Here is a 17,991-nt window from a genome sequence, read left to right as displayed (position 1 = left end):
GAATTCTGCCTGGCGCTTGGCCAGATCTGCACCAATGTCCTTGTACAAGCGGATGGAATATCCTTCCCACTTGTCCCCTTTTGCATGTTTCACCCATCTCAGGATCCGCTCTTTATCCTGATACATGTGGTGCCTCACGATTATCGCCTGCGGTGGTTACCCAGGCCAGGGCGCTGTCAAAGCAACCTGTAGGCGCGGACCATTTCCAGGGACTTGGTGAAGTCTTCTTTGCCAACAAGTTTCCCGGACATCGCTGCTATGTATTCTGTGGGATTTCTTCCCTCCGGAAGGCGTACGATTCTCAAGTTTTGCCGAGGTGATCGGTTTTCTTGGTCGTTGACTTTGTCCTTCAATATGTTCTGGGTCTTGACCAGCCTCACTACCTCAGCCTCAATTGCCACGATTTGGTCCATGGCGGCTTTTTTGAGGTCCCATGTCATTGTCTCTTGGGCCTCTAGCTTCCGCTCTACATTGTCCATTGCTTCCCTCATGGGGTCCGTTCCGGCCTCTAATGTCGCCTTGGCAGCTGCCAAAGAGGTCCTTTTTCACCTCCTCCCTATGTTTCTGGAACTCCGAGGTGTTGAAGCACATCATCCTGTCCATCAGAGCCTGGGTCTGCGTTGGGAACTCTGCGGGGTCCACCCTTGCTGGTCCTATACCTCCACACGTGCATCTCTGTTCCGTGGCTGAGGTTTCCCTCCCATTGTCTCTACTAGATTTCCAGCTGGGCGGCTGATCTTTCCCGTCTTGGTTGGCAGTGAGGTTGATTGGGGGGGATTTTCTGTACTTCTGGTGCCTGTTTTTTGGGGTTAAAAGTCCTTCATCGATATTTTTTAGAGGAGAGTCCCTCTTCATGCAACTGCTCAGCTCATGCCCACCACCGGAGGTCGATGTGAGGACCAAATGCGATCTTCCCAAATTTGTTGATGACACAAAACTAGGTGGAATGTAGATTGTGAGGAGGCTGCAAGGTGACTTACAAGGGAATGTGGACAGGCTAAATGAGTGGACAAGAATGTGTCAGATCATGTGTGTGTGACGTTTTCCAAAACCGAGAGGCAGTGTATTCCTTAAAAGGTGAGAGGTTGGGAAGAGTTGATGTCCATAGGGACCTGGGTGTCCTTGTTCATGAGTCACCAAAAGCAGCAAGTAATTAGGAAGGCAAGTGGTATGTTGGCTTCATCACAAAGGAATTTGAATACAAGAGTAAAGATGTCTTGCTACAATTCTATAGAGCTTTGGTGAGACCGCACCTGAAGTATTATGCAGTTTTGGTCTCCCTATCTAAGGGACTGCAATGAAGCTACACTAGATTAATTTCTGGGATGGAAGCGTTGTCCCATGAGGAAAGATTAAATAGACACCTTGCCTTTATTCTCTGATGTTTAGAAGAATAAGAGGCAATCTTATTGAAATGTAGTAAATTATACAGGGCGTGACATGGTAGATACAAGGAGGATGTTTCCGCTGGCTGGCGAATCTACAGTCGCAGAATAAGGGGCAGGCCATTCACAATTGAGATTAGGAGGAATTTCTTCACTCGGGTGATGAATCTTTGGAATTCTCTCCCCAGGGGACTGCAGAAACTCAATCACTGAGTATGTTCAAGACCGAAATCGATAGATTTCTGTATACTAATGATATCAAGGAATGTGGGGAAAATGACCATGATCTGCTTGAATGGCGGAGAGGGCTCAACAGGCCAGATGGTCTATTCTAGCTCCTGTATTCCTAAAGTATTATTCTAATAGTAAGATGGACTATAATCAAGACCAATATTCCAGCTAACACCACCTCAAGATGACAAACTTCGATTAATATACGCACATTTAGTTTGCTATTACATTTGCTGGTAATTCTTGGTTTGGAATGCTTTTTTAAAATATTTCTTTTACATTTGGTGGAAAATTTGGAAAATATTACCTGATTAATTAATACTTTCAAATTAATTGGCAAATGACATGTTGGTAATTGTTATCTACAGGTAATCGCATAAACCAACTTCAAACAACTTTGGCCAGTTCTCAGCAGTTCCAACAAACCTTCGATGAACTCAAGTTGTGGCTAGATGGTAAATGGAGTGAACATGCTCAGAGGTCTCCTGTGTCTTCAAACTTTAATGTTTTACAGTCTCAGATAAGTGAGCAGGAGGAGTTCCAGAAAAGCCTGAATCAACATTCTGGCTCCTATGAGATGATTCTTGCTGAAGGGGAGTCTCTATATCGAAGTGCCCAACCTGGAGAAGAAAAGATAAGACTTCAGAGTCAGTTGTCAACCTTTAAAGGACAGTGGGATGAGCTGAGCAAACACGTAGCTGGCAGACATTCTAAACTCAAAGATTGCCTCCAGAAAGCACAAAAGTACAGACGGTATGTGGAGGACTTGCTCCCATGGATAGAAGATTGTGAATTTAAAATTGAAGAACTGATTATCACCATTGATCCATCACAATTGAACTCCTCTTTAGCTTGTGCTAAGGATCTATACCATGATGTGGAGAAACGCCGTTCATTGCTGGAGATGATGAACACTGCTGCTGACATCCTTGTAGATTCCTGTCAGATCAATGAAGAAGATATTAGGGATGAAAAAGCAGATATAAATCAAAGGATGGACCTTATTACAGAGCATCTTCAAACCAAAAGTGAATCAATTGAAGAAATGGCTCAAAGATTAAAGGAGTTCCAGGACTCCCTGAAAAACATTCAGAAGAAACTTGATGGTACAAAACAACAGCTTGAGATTTATGATGCTCTTGGACCACAAGCCTACAGTAATAAAAACTTGGAAAAGCTAAGGACACGGCAAGAATCTCTTCAAATCTTGGAGCCACAAGTGGAGTATCTGAGAGACCTCGCCCAAGGTCTAATACAAGATGCTCCTGATGGTGCAGATTCATCACGGCTCCTACAACAAGCAGATGTAGTTCAGCAGGAATATAGTGATGTGAAACAGAGAGTGGATGAAAGTTGTTTGTCAATGGAAAACAAACTTCAAGGAATTGGACATTTCCAGAACCATGTGCGAGAAATGTTTTCACACCTTGCAGACTTGGATGATGAACTGGACAGCATGAGTCCCATTGGGAGGGACCTGGACAGCCTACAATCTCAGATTGATGATATAAAGCAATTTATGAGCAAACTCAAAGAATTAAAGAAAGATATTGAAATTTCAGAAAAAGAATGCAAGCAAATGCTGGAGCTGGAAGGCAGTCCAGATCTACAAGGGCTGAAACGAGAGCTTGAAGCCTTGAACAAACAATGTGGTAAGCTACTGGAACGAGGAAGGAACAGACAAGAACAAGTAGAGACGACTGTTTCACGTGTTGAAGATTTCTATGAAAAGCTCAAAGAACTGAACACCCTCTTAACCAAAACAGAAGAAGGTGAAGAATTGCAAGGGAATGTGGGAACAGAAGTTGATGTGATAAATCAGCAATTGGCAGACTTTAAGGTAAGGTTTGTTTTAACTCGATCCATGGTACTTTCTTAGAAGTTTCAAAAGGTTGAAATTTTGTTTCTGTAAAGTATTTTTGAATTTTCTTTCACTGCTATTACTGTTATCTAAATATATATCATTATAGTCCAGTTATCTGTGGTCTTCTCCATCTGCCAGACCCTGCATCTCACCGGTTGATTAATATTACGATGTATAGGGTAGCATGGTGGCGCAGTGGTTATCACTGCTGCCTCACAGGTCCCAGGTTCGATCCCAGCCCTGGGTCATTGTCTGTGTGGAGTTTGCACATTCTCCCCTTGTTTGCATGTGTTTCCTCTCTCTCTCTCTCTCTCTCTCTCTCTCTCTCTCTCTCTCTCTCTCTCCCCCCCCCCCCCCCCCCCCCCCCCCCCCACACACACACACACACACACACACAACCCAAAGATGTGCAGGGTAGGTGGATTGGCCACGCTAAAATATGCCTCTTAATTGGAAAAATGAATTGAGTACTCTACATTTATTTAAAAATATATTACGATGTTTAATTCAAATGTTTTTGTGGCCATGTCTGGGTAAGCAGCCTATCGGGTCTTCAGAAAGTACAGAAATGTAGGAATTATGTGGAGGACTTACTCCCATGGATAGAAAATAATGAATTCTTCAAAGTGTGCAGTGGTGTACAGTCACAACAATGGCTCCAAAATGTACACGGATATAATTTGTGTTTGAAAGCACAGTGCTTTGAAAGTCAGCGCCAGTGCTTTTTGTAGTTCTGGAGAAATTGAGAGCAGCTCTTTTCTGAGGGGAAAGAGACATAACTCAGCAATACTTTGGTGAGGATTGTGTAGAAGCTAGAAGCAAATGCTTCAACAAGAAGGAGAGATTGGGAGAAGCAAGAAGGGTACGAGGTCAGGGAGGACCTTGAAGTAGGAGAGAAGGCAGTGGGAGAATAAAGAAACAGCACTTATCGGGGCAGGAGGGTGGTTTGGGCTTCAAGGAGAGAAATATCAGGCCTGGTTCTTTGTTTTGAGGGTAAGGAGAGCAGGATGGTTGTGAGCCCAGGATTGAAAATTTGGAGAAAAATAAGCAGAGTGCAGTGATTTGAGGATAGTTGTGACTCCAGGAGCATGGGACACCACTTTGGGAGAATAGGAGAGGTAGGAACAGTTTTTGCTCTTAGTGTTGGGTGGGGTTACTGGGTTATGGGGATAGTGTGGGGGTGTGGGCTTGGGTAGGGTGCGTTTTCCAAGAGCCGGTGCAGACTCGATGGGCCGAATGGCCTACTTCTGCCCTGTAAATCCTATGATTTTATGATTGTGAAGTGATCTGATAGAGTAAGAACATTAATTGGAAGTGGAAAAAATTGGGAGCAGCAGGTGTGAAGTGGGGGTAGGAGAGAAAATGGAAGTGAGCGCTTTGGATGGATGAAAATAGCAGTTGTTACAATTTTAAATTTAACTTGAGTTAGGGTATTTTTTTAAGTTGGCATGCAAGACCTATTAATATGCATTCTTCCTCAATCCTTATATCCATCACATAACTAAGGAGGTTATTACCCAAACAAAATAAGAAACTGCTGATACACTGATCCTTCGGAGTTTGCTGTGCAATGTAGGAGACTTGGCATCACATTTACGTTCTTCCCTGAACTCACTGATACTCTGACCTTGTGTCCATTTCCCCTTCCTGCATTTCATCATTGGCGGGCAAGCCTTAAAATACAACCGAGAAGGTGGCTAAGTGGGCCACCATTTTTATGCAATTAATCCACTCCCTTGCACTTCTCAAGTCCAGCAGGTTTTTTTTTGTTTCAAGCAATTTGCCAATTCCCTTTTGCAAGTTATTATTATATCTGCTTCGATAACCCATTTTTAAAGGCAATTAGGGATGGCAACGAATGCTGGCCTTATAAATTATGCCCATGGCCCAACTTTTCAAACAGCGTATTCCAGGTCATCATGATTTGCTGCATAATTATTGTTCCCTTGTCACGTCTGGTTCTTTTGCCAGGTGTCTTAAATATTGAAACAGGCCCAATGTGTCTACAAGTTGCTACATATATACACAAGTCCCTGTTTTTAGCAGACAGAAAGAACATGTGCACACATTATGCCTGTTGCTGGTTCATTTCACAGGGCAATGCCTTGAGCAATCAAGAGTTAAGCTGCCTGGTTTAAATTTCAGACAATGCTTGGTGGCTAACTGTCAGTTACCGTCAACTGGTGCATTCTCCATTGCAACGCCTCTGCCAATCAGAGTCCACTTGCCAACCAATCAGCACCCTCTTATACGGTATACATTTGTTGTTTCCCCTGGCATTGGTATTTTTGCAATGGTCATTATGAGTAAAGGTGAAAAGCTTCAACACAATGTCTTTCTTCAGCAATATTTAAGACTTCAATCAAATCTCTCCTCCCCTCTACCTTAGTTTCAGTAGACCCATGAGGTTCCCGGGGAGGAGTAGCTAGGGGGTGCCACAAGGATTCACTGGGAAGCCCCCATCCCCTAGTCCCCATGTTCAGATTGCATGGCAATTGCCCAGGTAGTTGAAACTTCCATTGGCCAATTGCTCTCAACTGGGAACCAACCAACCAATGTCATGATTTGAATCACAAACTTTGAATGGCTTTGACTGTCTTCCAGTAATTATAACCCTGAAAATGTTAAAAGAATTAAAACCGCTTTTAACCTCGAGGTAAATACAGGCCCCACCCCCACAGGACTCCCCCAACCACCTGATATCCGGCAGCCCTCAAACTGGGCAGGTCACATATGATTTGCCTTTAATAAACCCAGGCTGGCTTTCATTTATTATCTTTTACTTTTCCAACTGCCAATTTGTTTTGTTCTGGATGAAGTTCCCAACCACCTACTTTAGACTGACTGACTTGTCTGTAATCGTTGCTGGGTTTATCCCTCTCCCTTTTTTGAGTTGGCGTGCAACATTCGCAGTCCTTTAGAATCACTCCCATATACATGGAAAATTGGAAGATTGTCTTCAGTGTCTCCACAATTTCTACTCTTCACTCAGCAACCTGATGCATTCCATCAGGCTGGTTGACTTTTTGTGAGTGTTTTTAAGTACCTTCTCTTTCTCTGTTTTTATCTATTTAATCTAATCTATTCTATTCTGTCCTGTCCAAATTCTCTCCTACCACCCTTCAGTTATGCCCTCTATATCCACAAAAAGATCAGCTTTATGGTCTTGATTGGCCCTATCCCTCTAAGTATCTTTACTTATGTATTTATAAAAGATTCATGGGGCTGGATTCTCCGTTTCAGGGACATTGTCCCCATGCCGTTGTAAAAACTGTGGCCTTTCGACTGGCCTTTCACGGCAGAAAAACTGGCGTCGAAAGGCCACATATTCACAACCCTGGAGGGGACTAGCAGGGACCCGTCGTGAAGCTCGCAGCTTTAGCTGCAGATACGTACCTGCACTTCTGGTTCAGAGGCCGCGCCATGCTCCATGGCAGATTCAGACCACGGAGCTGGACCTCGTAAATAGTGCCCCCGATCGGCCACGCGCCTGTCCCGGACCGCCCGCCCAAAAATAGCCCGGTCCTGTATGAGGCCCCCCTGCCCTCCGATCGGTCCACTCCCGACCATGGAAGCCGCGGACTGAATCTGTAGCCGCCACGCAGGTATCCCGAATGGTAGGACCACATTAGATCCACGCCATTGGGACTTCGGCCGGTGGGTGATATGTGGTGCGACGTACTTCACGGGTACGCCGCTTTTCAGGGGCCAGAGAATCGAGGAACCGGTGCCGGTCCCGATTCCATGCGCAAAAGTGTATTCTCCGCCCTGTCGCCGGACGCAATTTTGGCGTTGGGTTGCGGAGAATCCAGCCCATGGTTTCCCTTTTCTGTTTTCTGCTAATCTGTTCTTACCTATACACATTCTTTGCTCCTCTTACTTTCTTTTGCAGTTCCCCATTTTACTTTTTTGCATTCTGTTTCAGGCTCTACTGACTTATGAGCCTGACTTTTATCATGTGCCTCCTTTTTTTGTTTCATTTCAATCTCTATCTTTAATCATCCAGGAAGTTTTAGGTTTGGATTCCTTTCCTTTTCCCACTTGTAGGAATGTGCCTAGTCAGTCCCTGATTTATCTTTTCTTTGAAAGCTTCCCATTACTCATTCACTGTTTTACCTGCCTGCAAGTGGCGGGGAGCCAATTAAGGCCCTTGAAGTGCAGACACCGACTGGAATTTTCCAGTTGGCAGTCTGGACTTCCACTGAAACCAAATCCCAGCTGCTGAATGGAGGCAGCCTCCCAGCAGCAGATCCCGGAGCACAGGGATCAGCACTCCATATAACATTTTTAAACCCCTTCAACACCACTCGGTGAAGGATTTCCCCTCTGCAATACTGGTCTGGCATTGTGGCCAGTATAAATTTCACATTCGTTAAAACCATAGAGAGGGTGCCTCCCGCTTGAGACCCATCTTCTATCTGCATTGGCAGCTCCCGCTTGAGGCCCATTTATCTGCATTGGCAGCTCTTTTCAGGGTTGGAAGGCCTCTTATTGGCCTTAAGAGAAGCTTTTTGTCCTTAATTGAACAGCAAGTATGCACATCTGACCACTAATAGGCTTGTTGGTCAAAAGTTGCATTGGGCCTCAGGTGCTGGTACAACACAGCATTGGAACCTGGAAATACACCCAACATCAAGAGTCCCAAATCCAAAACACATTTTCTTTACAGACACTCCAGTATGGACTTCTGTTCTGAAACTTTTTTTAAAATGTATTCATGGAATGTGGTCATTGCTCACTGGGACAGCATTTGTTATTCATCCCTTATTGCCCTTGAACAAAGGGCATTTAAGAGTCAACCATGTTGCAGTGAATCTGGAGTCACTGGGTAAGGACGTTCGGTTTCCTTCCCAAAGGACAACAGTTGAACCAGATGGATTTTTAACGCAATCAACAATAGCTTCACAGTCATTGTGACTTTTAATCATACTTAATCACAGTCATCTGGACTTTTAATTCCAGATTTTTATTGAATTCAAATTTCACGATCTGTGAAATGGTGGCATTTGAACCTGTGCCCCAGATTATTGCTCTGGGCTACTAATCCTGTGACAATACCATTACGCCACCTCCTCACCAATAATGACTGCCTGTCATATCATTGAACACAATACCCAGATACTTCAAAATAGGTTTTAAACTCCTTCGGAAACATGGGAGCCAGATTTCTATTCTAAAGCTGGTGAATCTTTAATAATGATAATAAATAATAATAATTTTTATTGTCATAAGTAGGCTTACATTAACACTGCAATGATGTTACTGTGTAAAGCCCCTGGTCGCCACATTCCGGCGCCTGTTCGGGTACACGGAGGGAGAATTCAGAATGTCACAATTACCTAATAGCACTTCTTTCGTGCCTTATGAGCGGAAAACGGAGCAGCCGGAGGGAACCCACGCAGAAACGGAGAGAACGTGCAGATTCCGCACGGACAGTGCCCCAAGCCAGGAATCGAACCTGGGACCCTGCTGAAGCAACAGTGCTAGCCACTGTGCTACTGTGCTGCCCATTTTCCATTCTTGGACTCTTGACAAAAGTAGCTTTGGCAAATGCTCATCAATTCAAGCAAGGGCCCCTTTTCACTTTCCTTTATTTTTTTTATTTTAAAAAAATGTTTTATTAAGGCATTTATGGTTTTATAATAACAAAAGACACAAGTACAGATATAAACATGGTTCAATGCGTAACACACCTCTCCATCTCCCACGGTTCTCCCCTAAGCTAGACCGACATAGTCTAACTCCCTCCCCTCCACCCCCCCTGCTCCCTAACCCCACCCCCTCGCCGCTGACGGATCAATTTTCTCCGAAGAAATCGATAAACAGCTGACACCTCTGAATTAACCCTAATGATGAACCTCTCAGGGCAAACTTGATTTTCTCAAGCCTGAGAAACCCAGCCATGTCACTAACCCATACCCCTGCTTTCGGGGGCTTCGAGTCACTCCACGCTAATAAGATCCGTCTCCGGGCTACCAAGGAGGCAAAGGCCTAAACATCAGCCTCTCTCGCCCCCTGGACTCCCGGGTCTTCCGACTACCCAAAAATCGCCACCTCTCGACTCAGTGCTGTGGTGTTGGGTGCTCTGAGGTACAGATGAACCAACACGGTTGCGATTGGTACAACGCAGTTTTATTCCAACTTGTTATTTACAGATCTGTCTTGGTACTCAGCACGTGGTGACAGTGTGAGTGTCTTGTTAATCAGGTCCTGTCCTTGTCCTTGTCTCCAGATGGACTGGCCACCATGTGTCGTGTTTCTTGTCTTATACCGTGTCTGCTCTTGTCTGTGATTGGCTGTCATGTTATGTGTGCTAATTGGTCTGTTGGTCTATCTATCATGATGTGTGTGTTTGAATATCATGACATCCCCCCTTTTTTACAAGATTATGTGCCTACGTGGTTATAAATATGAATGTGTCCTGAGTGCAGCTAAAGGTGTGTGTGCGTGATATTTACAGCATGTACATGTGGCGTAACCATATACAAGGGGCGATGTCAGGTGTGGCATGCTAACGAGGTTGTACCATAACAAAAGAAGAAAAACTTTGAAGTGTGGTCCGGTCAAACGAGATCTGGAACGATAAAACAGTAACATGTTACAATACAATAGTTGCTAAACTTTGACGTGCGAACAGTCTCATAAGTCCAGTCTAGTAGGTGGGCGACGAATTTGGGTTGACCGTCTCAAGGGTGGGTCGAGAACCACCGGCTGAGGTGCGGGCCTGGCCACGGATGGCGACAGAAAGGGCATGGTATATGGCAGCTCCACAAAGTCACTATCAGGAACCAGTGGAGGACACGGCGTCTGTGTATGGTTCCGTTGCGAGCGTGGAAGTAGGCGAAGGGCTCGTCGATTGCGCCTACGCACGGATCCATCCGGCATGCGTACCAGGAACGAGCGGGGAGCCATGCGTCGGAGAACTTCGGCAGGTGCTGACCAGCCACTGTCTGGTAGATGAATGCGGACGTTGTCTCCAGGGGCCAGGGGGGGAAGATCAGTTGCCCTTGTGTCATACGATCTCTTCTGGCGATCACGCTGCAGTTGCATCCTATGCAGTACCGGAGCATGGTCTGTTGTTGTTGTTAGGATGGAAGGCACAGTGGTTCTGAGGGTGCGACCCATCAGCAGCTGTGCTGGCGAGAGACCCGTGGCTAGCGGGGCCAAGCGATAGGCCAGCAGGGCGAGGTGAAAGTCCGATCCGGCAGCAGCAGCCTTGCAGAGGAGCCGCTTGGCAATGTGAACGCCCTTCTCCGCCTTTCCATGGGACTGGGGATGCAGAGGGCTGGACGTCACGTGTGTGAAGCCATACGAGGCGGCAAAGGACGACCATTCATGGCTGGAAAAACAAGGCCCATTGTCCGACATGACAGTCATCGGAATGCCGTGGCGAGCAAAGGTGTCTTTGCAGGCCCTGATGACAGCAGACGACGTCAGATCGTGTAGGCGTATGACTTCTGGGTAATTGGAGATGTAGTCCATGATGATAACATAGTCCATGCCAAGCGCGTGAAATAGGTCGACACCCACCTTCGCCCAGGGGGACGTCACCAGCTCATGGGGCAGAAGCGTCTCAGGAGGTTGCGCCGGCTGAAACCTTTGGCAGGTTGTACAGTTGATCACCATGTTGGCAATTTCGTCACTGATGCCCGGCCAGTATACCGCCTCTCGGGCCCTCCGTCTGCACTTCTCGACCCCCAAGTGGCCTTCGTGTATTTGATCGAGAACCAGCTGGCGCATACTGTGCGGAATGACAATCCTGTCTAGCTTCAGAAGGATCCCATCAATGATGGCTAGGTCGTCCCGTACATTATAGAACTGCGGGCACTGCCCTTTGAGCCATCCTCCCGTCATGTGGCGCATCACTCGTTGTAAAAGGGGGTCGGCCGCTGTCTCTCGGCGTATGCGGGTCAGACTGGAGTCGTCAGCCGGCAGATTTGCCGCTGTCAAGGCCACCTGTGCCTCGACCTGACATACAAACCCCTCCGCATCTGGTGGCGTACTCACTGCTCGGGATAGGGCATCCGCCACGATGAGGTCCTTCCCTGGAGTGTAGACCAGTTGGAAGTCATACCTCCTGAGTTTAAGGAGGGTGCGCTGGAGGCGAGGGGTCATGTCGTTCAGGTCCTTGTTTATTATGCTGACCAGGGGGCGGTGGTCAGTTTCGACCGTGAATCGTGGAAGACCATAGACATAATCGTGGAACTTGTCCAAACCGGTTAGCAAGCCCAGGCATTCTTTTTCGATTTTGCGCGTAGCGCTGCTCTGTGGGGGTCATAGGCAACCGGGGCCCATGACGACATGTCATCCCTCTGCAGGAGCACTGCTCCAATGCCGGATTGGCTGGCATCAGTTGAGATTTTGGTGGGACGAGACGTGTCGAAGAACGCCAACACTGGTGCCGTGGTGAGTTTGTGTTTGAGCTCCGCCCATTCCAGCTGGTGTGTATGTTGCCACTGGAACTCTGTAGATTTTTTTACGAGATGGCGCAGAGTCGTTGTGTGGGAGGCAAGGTTGGGAATGAATTTCCCTAGGAAGTTGACCATGCCAAGGAATCGTAGGACAGCCTTCTTGTCGGCCGGCCGCGGCATGGCTGTGATGGCGCTCACCTTGTCTGCATCCGGAAGGACCCCTGACCGGGAGATGTGGTCCCCCAGGAACTTCAATTCGGTCTGGCCAAAGGCGCACTTGGCTCGGTTGAGGCGCAGGCCGTTTTCCCTTTTGCGGGCAAAAATGCGTTGGAGACGATGTATGTGCTCCTGCGGTGTGGTGGACCAGATGATGACATCGTCCACACATACGCGCACCCCTTCGATGCCTTCCATCATCTGCTCCATGATTCTGTGGAAGACCTCTGATGCCGAGATGATGCCAAATGGCATCCGGTTGTAGCAGAATCTGCCGAAAGGGGTGTTGAAGGTGCATAGCTTTCGGCTGGACGGGTCCAGTTGGATCTGCCAAAACCCTTTAGAAGCATCCAGTTTTGTGAATATCTTCGCTTGGGCCATTTCACTGGTGATCTCCTCCCGTTTAGGTATGGGATAATGTTCCCGCATAATGTTATTATTAAGGTCTTTGGGGTCTATACAGATGCGGAGCTCGCCAGAGGGCTTCTTTACACACACCATGGAGCTGACCCATGGCGTGGGCTCCGTGACCCTGGATAGGACCCCTTGGTCCTGGAGATCCTGCAGCTGCAGCTTGAGGCGGTCTTTAAGTGGCGCAGGAACCCTGCGAGGTGCGTGAACGACCGGGATGGCGTCCGGTTTGAGGCGAATTCGGTATGTGTACGGCAGTGTTCCCATGCCTTCGAATGCCTCCTGGTTGTGGCCGAGGAGCGATTGGAGCTGTGCGTTGAACTCAGCATCCGGGAAGTCAGATGTGTCGTCTGGAGAGAGGGACAGAATTCGTTGCACAAGGTGGAGAGCCTTACATGCCTGTGCGCCCAGCAAGGAGTCCTTTGATGAGCCAACTATTTCGAACGAGAGTGTGGCCGTGTGTGTTTTGTGTGTCACCTGGAGCTGGCAGGATCCCATGGCCGGGATAACGTTCCCGTTGTAGTCGATCATCTTGCACCGGGATGGCTGGATTGGTGGTCATACCTTCATGGCATAGAATGCTGACCATGCTATGAGGTTGGCGGATGCGCCAGTGTCCAGGCTGAAAGTGATCGGCGATCGGTTGACCGTCAGGGTGGCACTCCATTCATCGGCCGGATTGATGGTGTTGACCCGGTTCACATCAATGACCGGAACCCGGAAGGCGTCTTGGTCATCTGTGTCGTTGGGTTGGATGTCCTGATGTGGAGGCTGGATGGTTCGCACGTGTCTGCGAGGTTGTCGGAGATGTGGAGGATCCATCGGTTGAACCGCTCGACAGTAGGCAGCGTAGTGGCCCATCCTGCCACAGCGTAGGCATTGTCGGGTTTTTGAAGGACATTGCCCTTTTAAATGTGCAGCTCCACAGTTGCCGCATGTCATGACGTCATGGCGTTCGTTACGCCACTGCGCATGCGCAGTTCGGTCTTGCGTCGGGCGCGCCTGCGCAGTGCGTCCCTCGATGTTGCCGTTGGTTTTGGCGCGCACAAACGCGGGAGACCTCAAAAAGCGCGCGAAACGGCCGCCCTCGTCCGGGCCGCGAGCCGGGAGAAACTCAATTGCCTGGATGCGTTCGGCCTCGTGGGCTGCCTGGCTTGCCGATTCGATCACTTGGGACCTCCTCCGTGTCGATTCGGTCGCCTGAAATTGGGCAAAGCGGCTGGTCGCATTTTCATGCAGGACACAGGCTTCCACTGCAGATGCTAAGGTCAGGCCTTTAATTTTAAGAAGCTGCTGGTGTAGGCCACTGGAGGCAATGCCAAAAATGATCTGGTCCCGGATCATGGACTCTGAGGTGGTGCCGTAACCGCAGGACTGCGCGAGTATGCGGAGGTGCGTCAGAAAGGGTTGAAAGAGCTCATCCTTACCTTGCAGGCGTTGCTGAAAGATATACCTTTCAAAGCTTTCATTGACCTCAACGTTGAAGTGCTGGTCGAGCTTGAGGAGGATCGTGTCATATTTAGATTTGTTCTCGCCTTCCGCGAACACCAAGGAGTTGTATACATCGATGGCGTGCTGACCTGCGGTAGTGAGGAGCATGGCAATCTTTGTTTCGTCCGAGGCACCCTGTTTTTCGTTGGCTCGCATGAACAGTTCGAATCGCTGCTTGAAGAGCTTCCAATTGGTGCCCAGGTTCCCAGCGACTTGCAACGGCTGCGGTTTGTTGTAGGTGCCCATGGCTCAGGATGGCAGATTTGCCGGTAAGTATCGATCCACTCACTGGTATCATGTGGTGTTGGGTGCTCTGAGGTACAGGTGAACCAACACGGTTGCGATTGGTACAACGCAGTTTTATTCCAACTTGTTATTTACAGATCTGTCTTGGTACTCAGCACGTGGTGACTGAATGAGTGTCTTGTTAATCAGGTCCTGTCCTTGTCCTTGTCTCCAGATGGACTGGCCACCAGGTGTCGTGTTTCTTGTCCTATACTGTGTCTGCTCTTGTCTGTGATTGGCTGTCATGTTATGTGTGCTAATTGGTCTGTTGGTCTATCGATCATGATGTATGTGTTTGAATATCATGACAAGTGCCACCCTCACCTTTAATACCCTGGATATGACATCTGCAAATCCCTGGCAGAATCCCCTGAGCTTCGGACATGCCCAAAACATGTGGACATGATTTACGGGCCCTCCTGCACATCGCCCACACCTGTCCTCTACCCAAAAAAACCTGCTCATCTGGGCCACCGTCATGTGTGCCTGGTGAACCACCTTGAATTGTATCAGGCTGAGCCTGGCGCATGATGAGGACGTATTGACTCTGCTCAGAGCATCCTCCCACAGACCCGCCTCTAACTCCTTTCCCAGCTCATGTTCTCATTTACGCTTTACTCACCTATCTGTGTTTCCTTCCACTCTGAGTTCTTTATAAATTCCGGTTCCTTCCTCTCCCCCACCCCCATTCTAGAAACTCCCTTGTCCTGTATCTCCTGTGGCGGAAGGAGCGGGAAGGTAAATACCTGCCTTGCACAGAATTCCTTAACCTGGAGATATCGGAATCAATTGCAATTCAAACTTCACTTCCAGATCCTCCACACCGGGAAAGCTCCCAGCAATAAACAAATCCCCCAGCCTCTCAATACTCGCTCTCTGCCACCTCCGAAACCCCCCATCCCACTTTACTTTCTGATTCCTGAAATGTATCACAGATATATCATGGTAAATTATTCATTCAGAATAATGCAATGTGCTCTGAAAACTGGGGTATTTAATGCCTAATTTATGCCCAACAGCCAAATGCGAACTATGACGTGCCTAGTGTTCTGGAAAAAGTTAATTGAGATGGAAATATATAGATTATTTCAGTGAGAAGATCTATGCTTAGAATCTCGGGCATCGTAATCAATCTGCAGGAAAGCTTCTTTCCTATCACATTTGGAATTAAATCATTTTGGGAAAATTAGGGGAAGTTGAAAAATTGCCATAGAACTTCAAAAAAGAACCAGGAATGTATTGGTTTCTCCTACTCTTGCTGTCAGACATCCACCTTTTTGAAAATCAATTTAGAGTACCCAATTCCTTTTTTCCAAATAAGGGGCAATTTAGCGTGGCCAATCCACCTACCCTGCACATCTTTGGGTGGTGCGGGAAAGACCCCACAGACATGGGTAGAATGTGCAAACTCCACATGGGCAGTGACCTGGGGCCGGGATCGAATCCGGGTCCTCGGCGCCATGAGGCAGCAGTGCTAACCACGGCGCCACTGTACCGCCTATCCACCTTTATTTATATTTGGGTTCAAAAAAACTAGACAAGGAGACAAAGTAGATTTCCAGAGAAATTGTGACAACAACTTGCATCACCTTCATGCATTATTAATTCTCTAAATTCATAGCAAAGTCTGGTGGTAGGGTTGAGAACCGCATGTGACATGAGCAGAGGATAAGGGCAACTGTGCAGTCAAGTTATTTTCACTGGGATTCCCCAAGCTACAAAGTAGTGACTTTCCAAGCATAGTCAGTCCCACTGCAAACATAAATTTAGCAACTTTGCGGCTTTCTCAAACCATACAGAAATTTTTTGTTCAGCCACAGAAAGGTTTCTCTGTTGAAAAGAAAGTTAAATATGATACTATTATTGTACATCAACATATTAACAAATTCAGGTGAGATGAGAAAGTGGGTATGTCCATCAAAGAAGAAAAAGAGGTGTAATTACTTTTAAAGCTATTGTCCATCTTTAAAGCACATTGAAATGTCTTCGTTCATAATGGGTTTTATATAAATGTGCTGTTTTAGAAAGGAGAATGGAGTCTATCTTCAATTCATATGGTAGTTTTTCAAAAGTTCAGTCTTCCTGCCTGATTCAATTTCAGGTTCTCCTTCATCTTTTGTGTTCAGTGGTGCTCATTACTTGTATAAGTAGTCTGCATTCAGCAGTGTGTTCATGCTACCCACTATCTAATCAGACAATAACATAATAAGACGACCAGTTTACCTAAACTGGGTGTCATCTCTTCTGCGCATACCTTCATGTACCTCTTCTAATATTTTAGTAGGTGGACTGATACTTTTGTAAGAGAAGACCAGTACATGTTTTTACATATGGATGAAAGCGTGTAGCGGAAATATTTGTTGTCTCCATGTGAACAAGAACAATAATGAAAGCTTGCTAGACTCACTCTTTTAGCAGACTTATTAAACCTTTCTCATCAAAGTACTTGGGAAAATTCATTTTAATTGCTGACTCAAGTCCATTACTTTTATACTTTTCAGACTACATGTAAACCTGTTCTTCAGTCAATATTCATCACATTTGTGGAAGAATAAAAAGATTGTCATTTTATTCTAGTAATCTGCATTTTAACTCTGTCTCATTTATGCCTTTCCTGACACAAGTGTAAGTACATTTTGTTTGGATCTAATCCATCCTAAATTGTAATGCTAAAAGCTGGCATTTATTAGAAAAATATTATACTCTATTCATAGAATTGTAGGAACTTACAGCACAGAGGAGGCCTTTAGCCTGTCACACGTCGGGCTAGTTATTTGAAACAGCAATCATGCTCAATCCCAAATCCTTACTTTTTTGTCAGTAGTGTTGTAAATTTCTCAACCTCAAGTAAATGTCCAATTCCCTTCTTTTTTTTTTTTAAATGATTTAAAATCTATTTCCACTAGCTATTGACCCATTCACCAGCTTCTCTCCACCTGTACTATCAAAACCTCCACCATCTTGGAAACCTCAATTAGGTCACATTTTAACCTTCTCTGTTCCAAAGAGAAAAATCCTGACTTTTCCACTTTCCTCATAAATGCAATCCCTCTTTCTTCATAATCAAGTAAAAATGCTTTGGACCTTTTCTAAGGCATTTCCCTCTTTCCTGAAGTATGATGCCAAATATTGTCCATAACACCCCAACTGAAGCCTTGTAAGGAAAGCTCCAGCATGATTTTTTTGCTTTTATAATCTATTCCTCTATTTAGAAATGCAAGTAACCCATTTACTTATTTGATTACTATATCAACTAGCCCTGCCATCTTCATACACACTGGTTGTGCCATCTATATCATATCTCTCCATAATAGTACTTCAAAAGTGCTATTACTTCACACTATTACTTTGTTTAAATGAGCAATTCATTAAGTATGACATGAGAAGGAGCTGTACATTTAATCACTAAATACATTAAGTCATTTTTTTCAGGTGTATTATTGGAATAAGGTATTTAGACTGAAGCATTGTTTGTACGCATTTTGAAATTGGGTGAAACAAACTACTGTAAATGCTGCCAACTTACCTGCAGCTAATTTAAATTGCACCAATTCCATTAATGAGCAGCTGGGCTGAGTTAGCTCGTAATTCTGCTAAAAATAGCATAAGAGAGTCTGTCACCTGTCTTCAGCTAACTATTTGTGTTCCTCCCTAATATTTGACATAGCAGTTTGTGTCTGGAGTTCTACAGCACTCT

General features: G+C 46.2%; 1 protein-coding gene across 28 annotated transcripts in view; it reads left to right on the top strand.

Annotated features, from left to right (window-relative positions):
• Positions 1–17,991, top strand: part of macf1a (microtubule actin crosslinking factor 1a) — a 999,246-nt gene that overhangs the window by 826,257 nt on the left and 154,998 nt on the right. For all 28 annotated transcript variants that reach the window (XM_072501197.1, XM_072501201.1, XM_072501190.1 and 25 more), the window contains one exon: positions 1,985–3,456. In XM_072501197.1, coding sequence (XP_072357298.1) covers positions 1,985–3,456 — 1,472 coding nt within the window. The remainder of the gene's footprint in view (positions 1–1,984; positions 3,457–17,991) is intronic.

Source organism: Scyliorhinus torazame, chromosome 1 (genome assembly GCF_047496885.1).
Source record: "Scyliorhinus torazame isolate Kashiwa2021f chromosome 1, sScyTor2.1, whole genome shotgun sequence".
NCBI classification, from domain to species: domain Eukaryota; kingdom Metazoa; phylum Chordata; class Chondrichthyes; order Carcharhiniformes; family Scyliorhinidae; genus Scyliorhinus; species Scyliorhinus torazame.
Note: the sequence above shows the minus strand (reverse complement) of the source record. Positions and strands in the feature narration are given on the sequence as shown.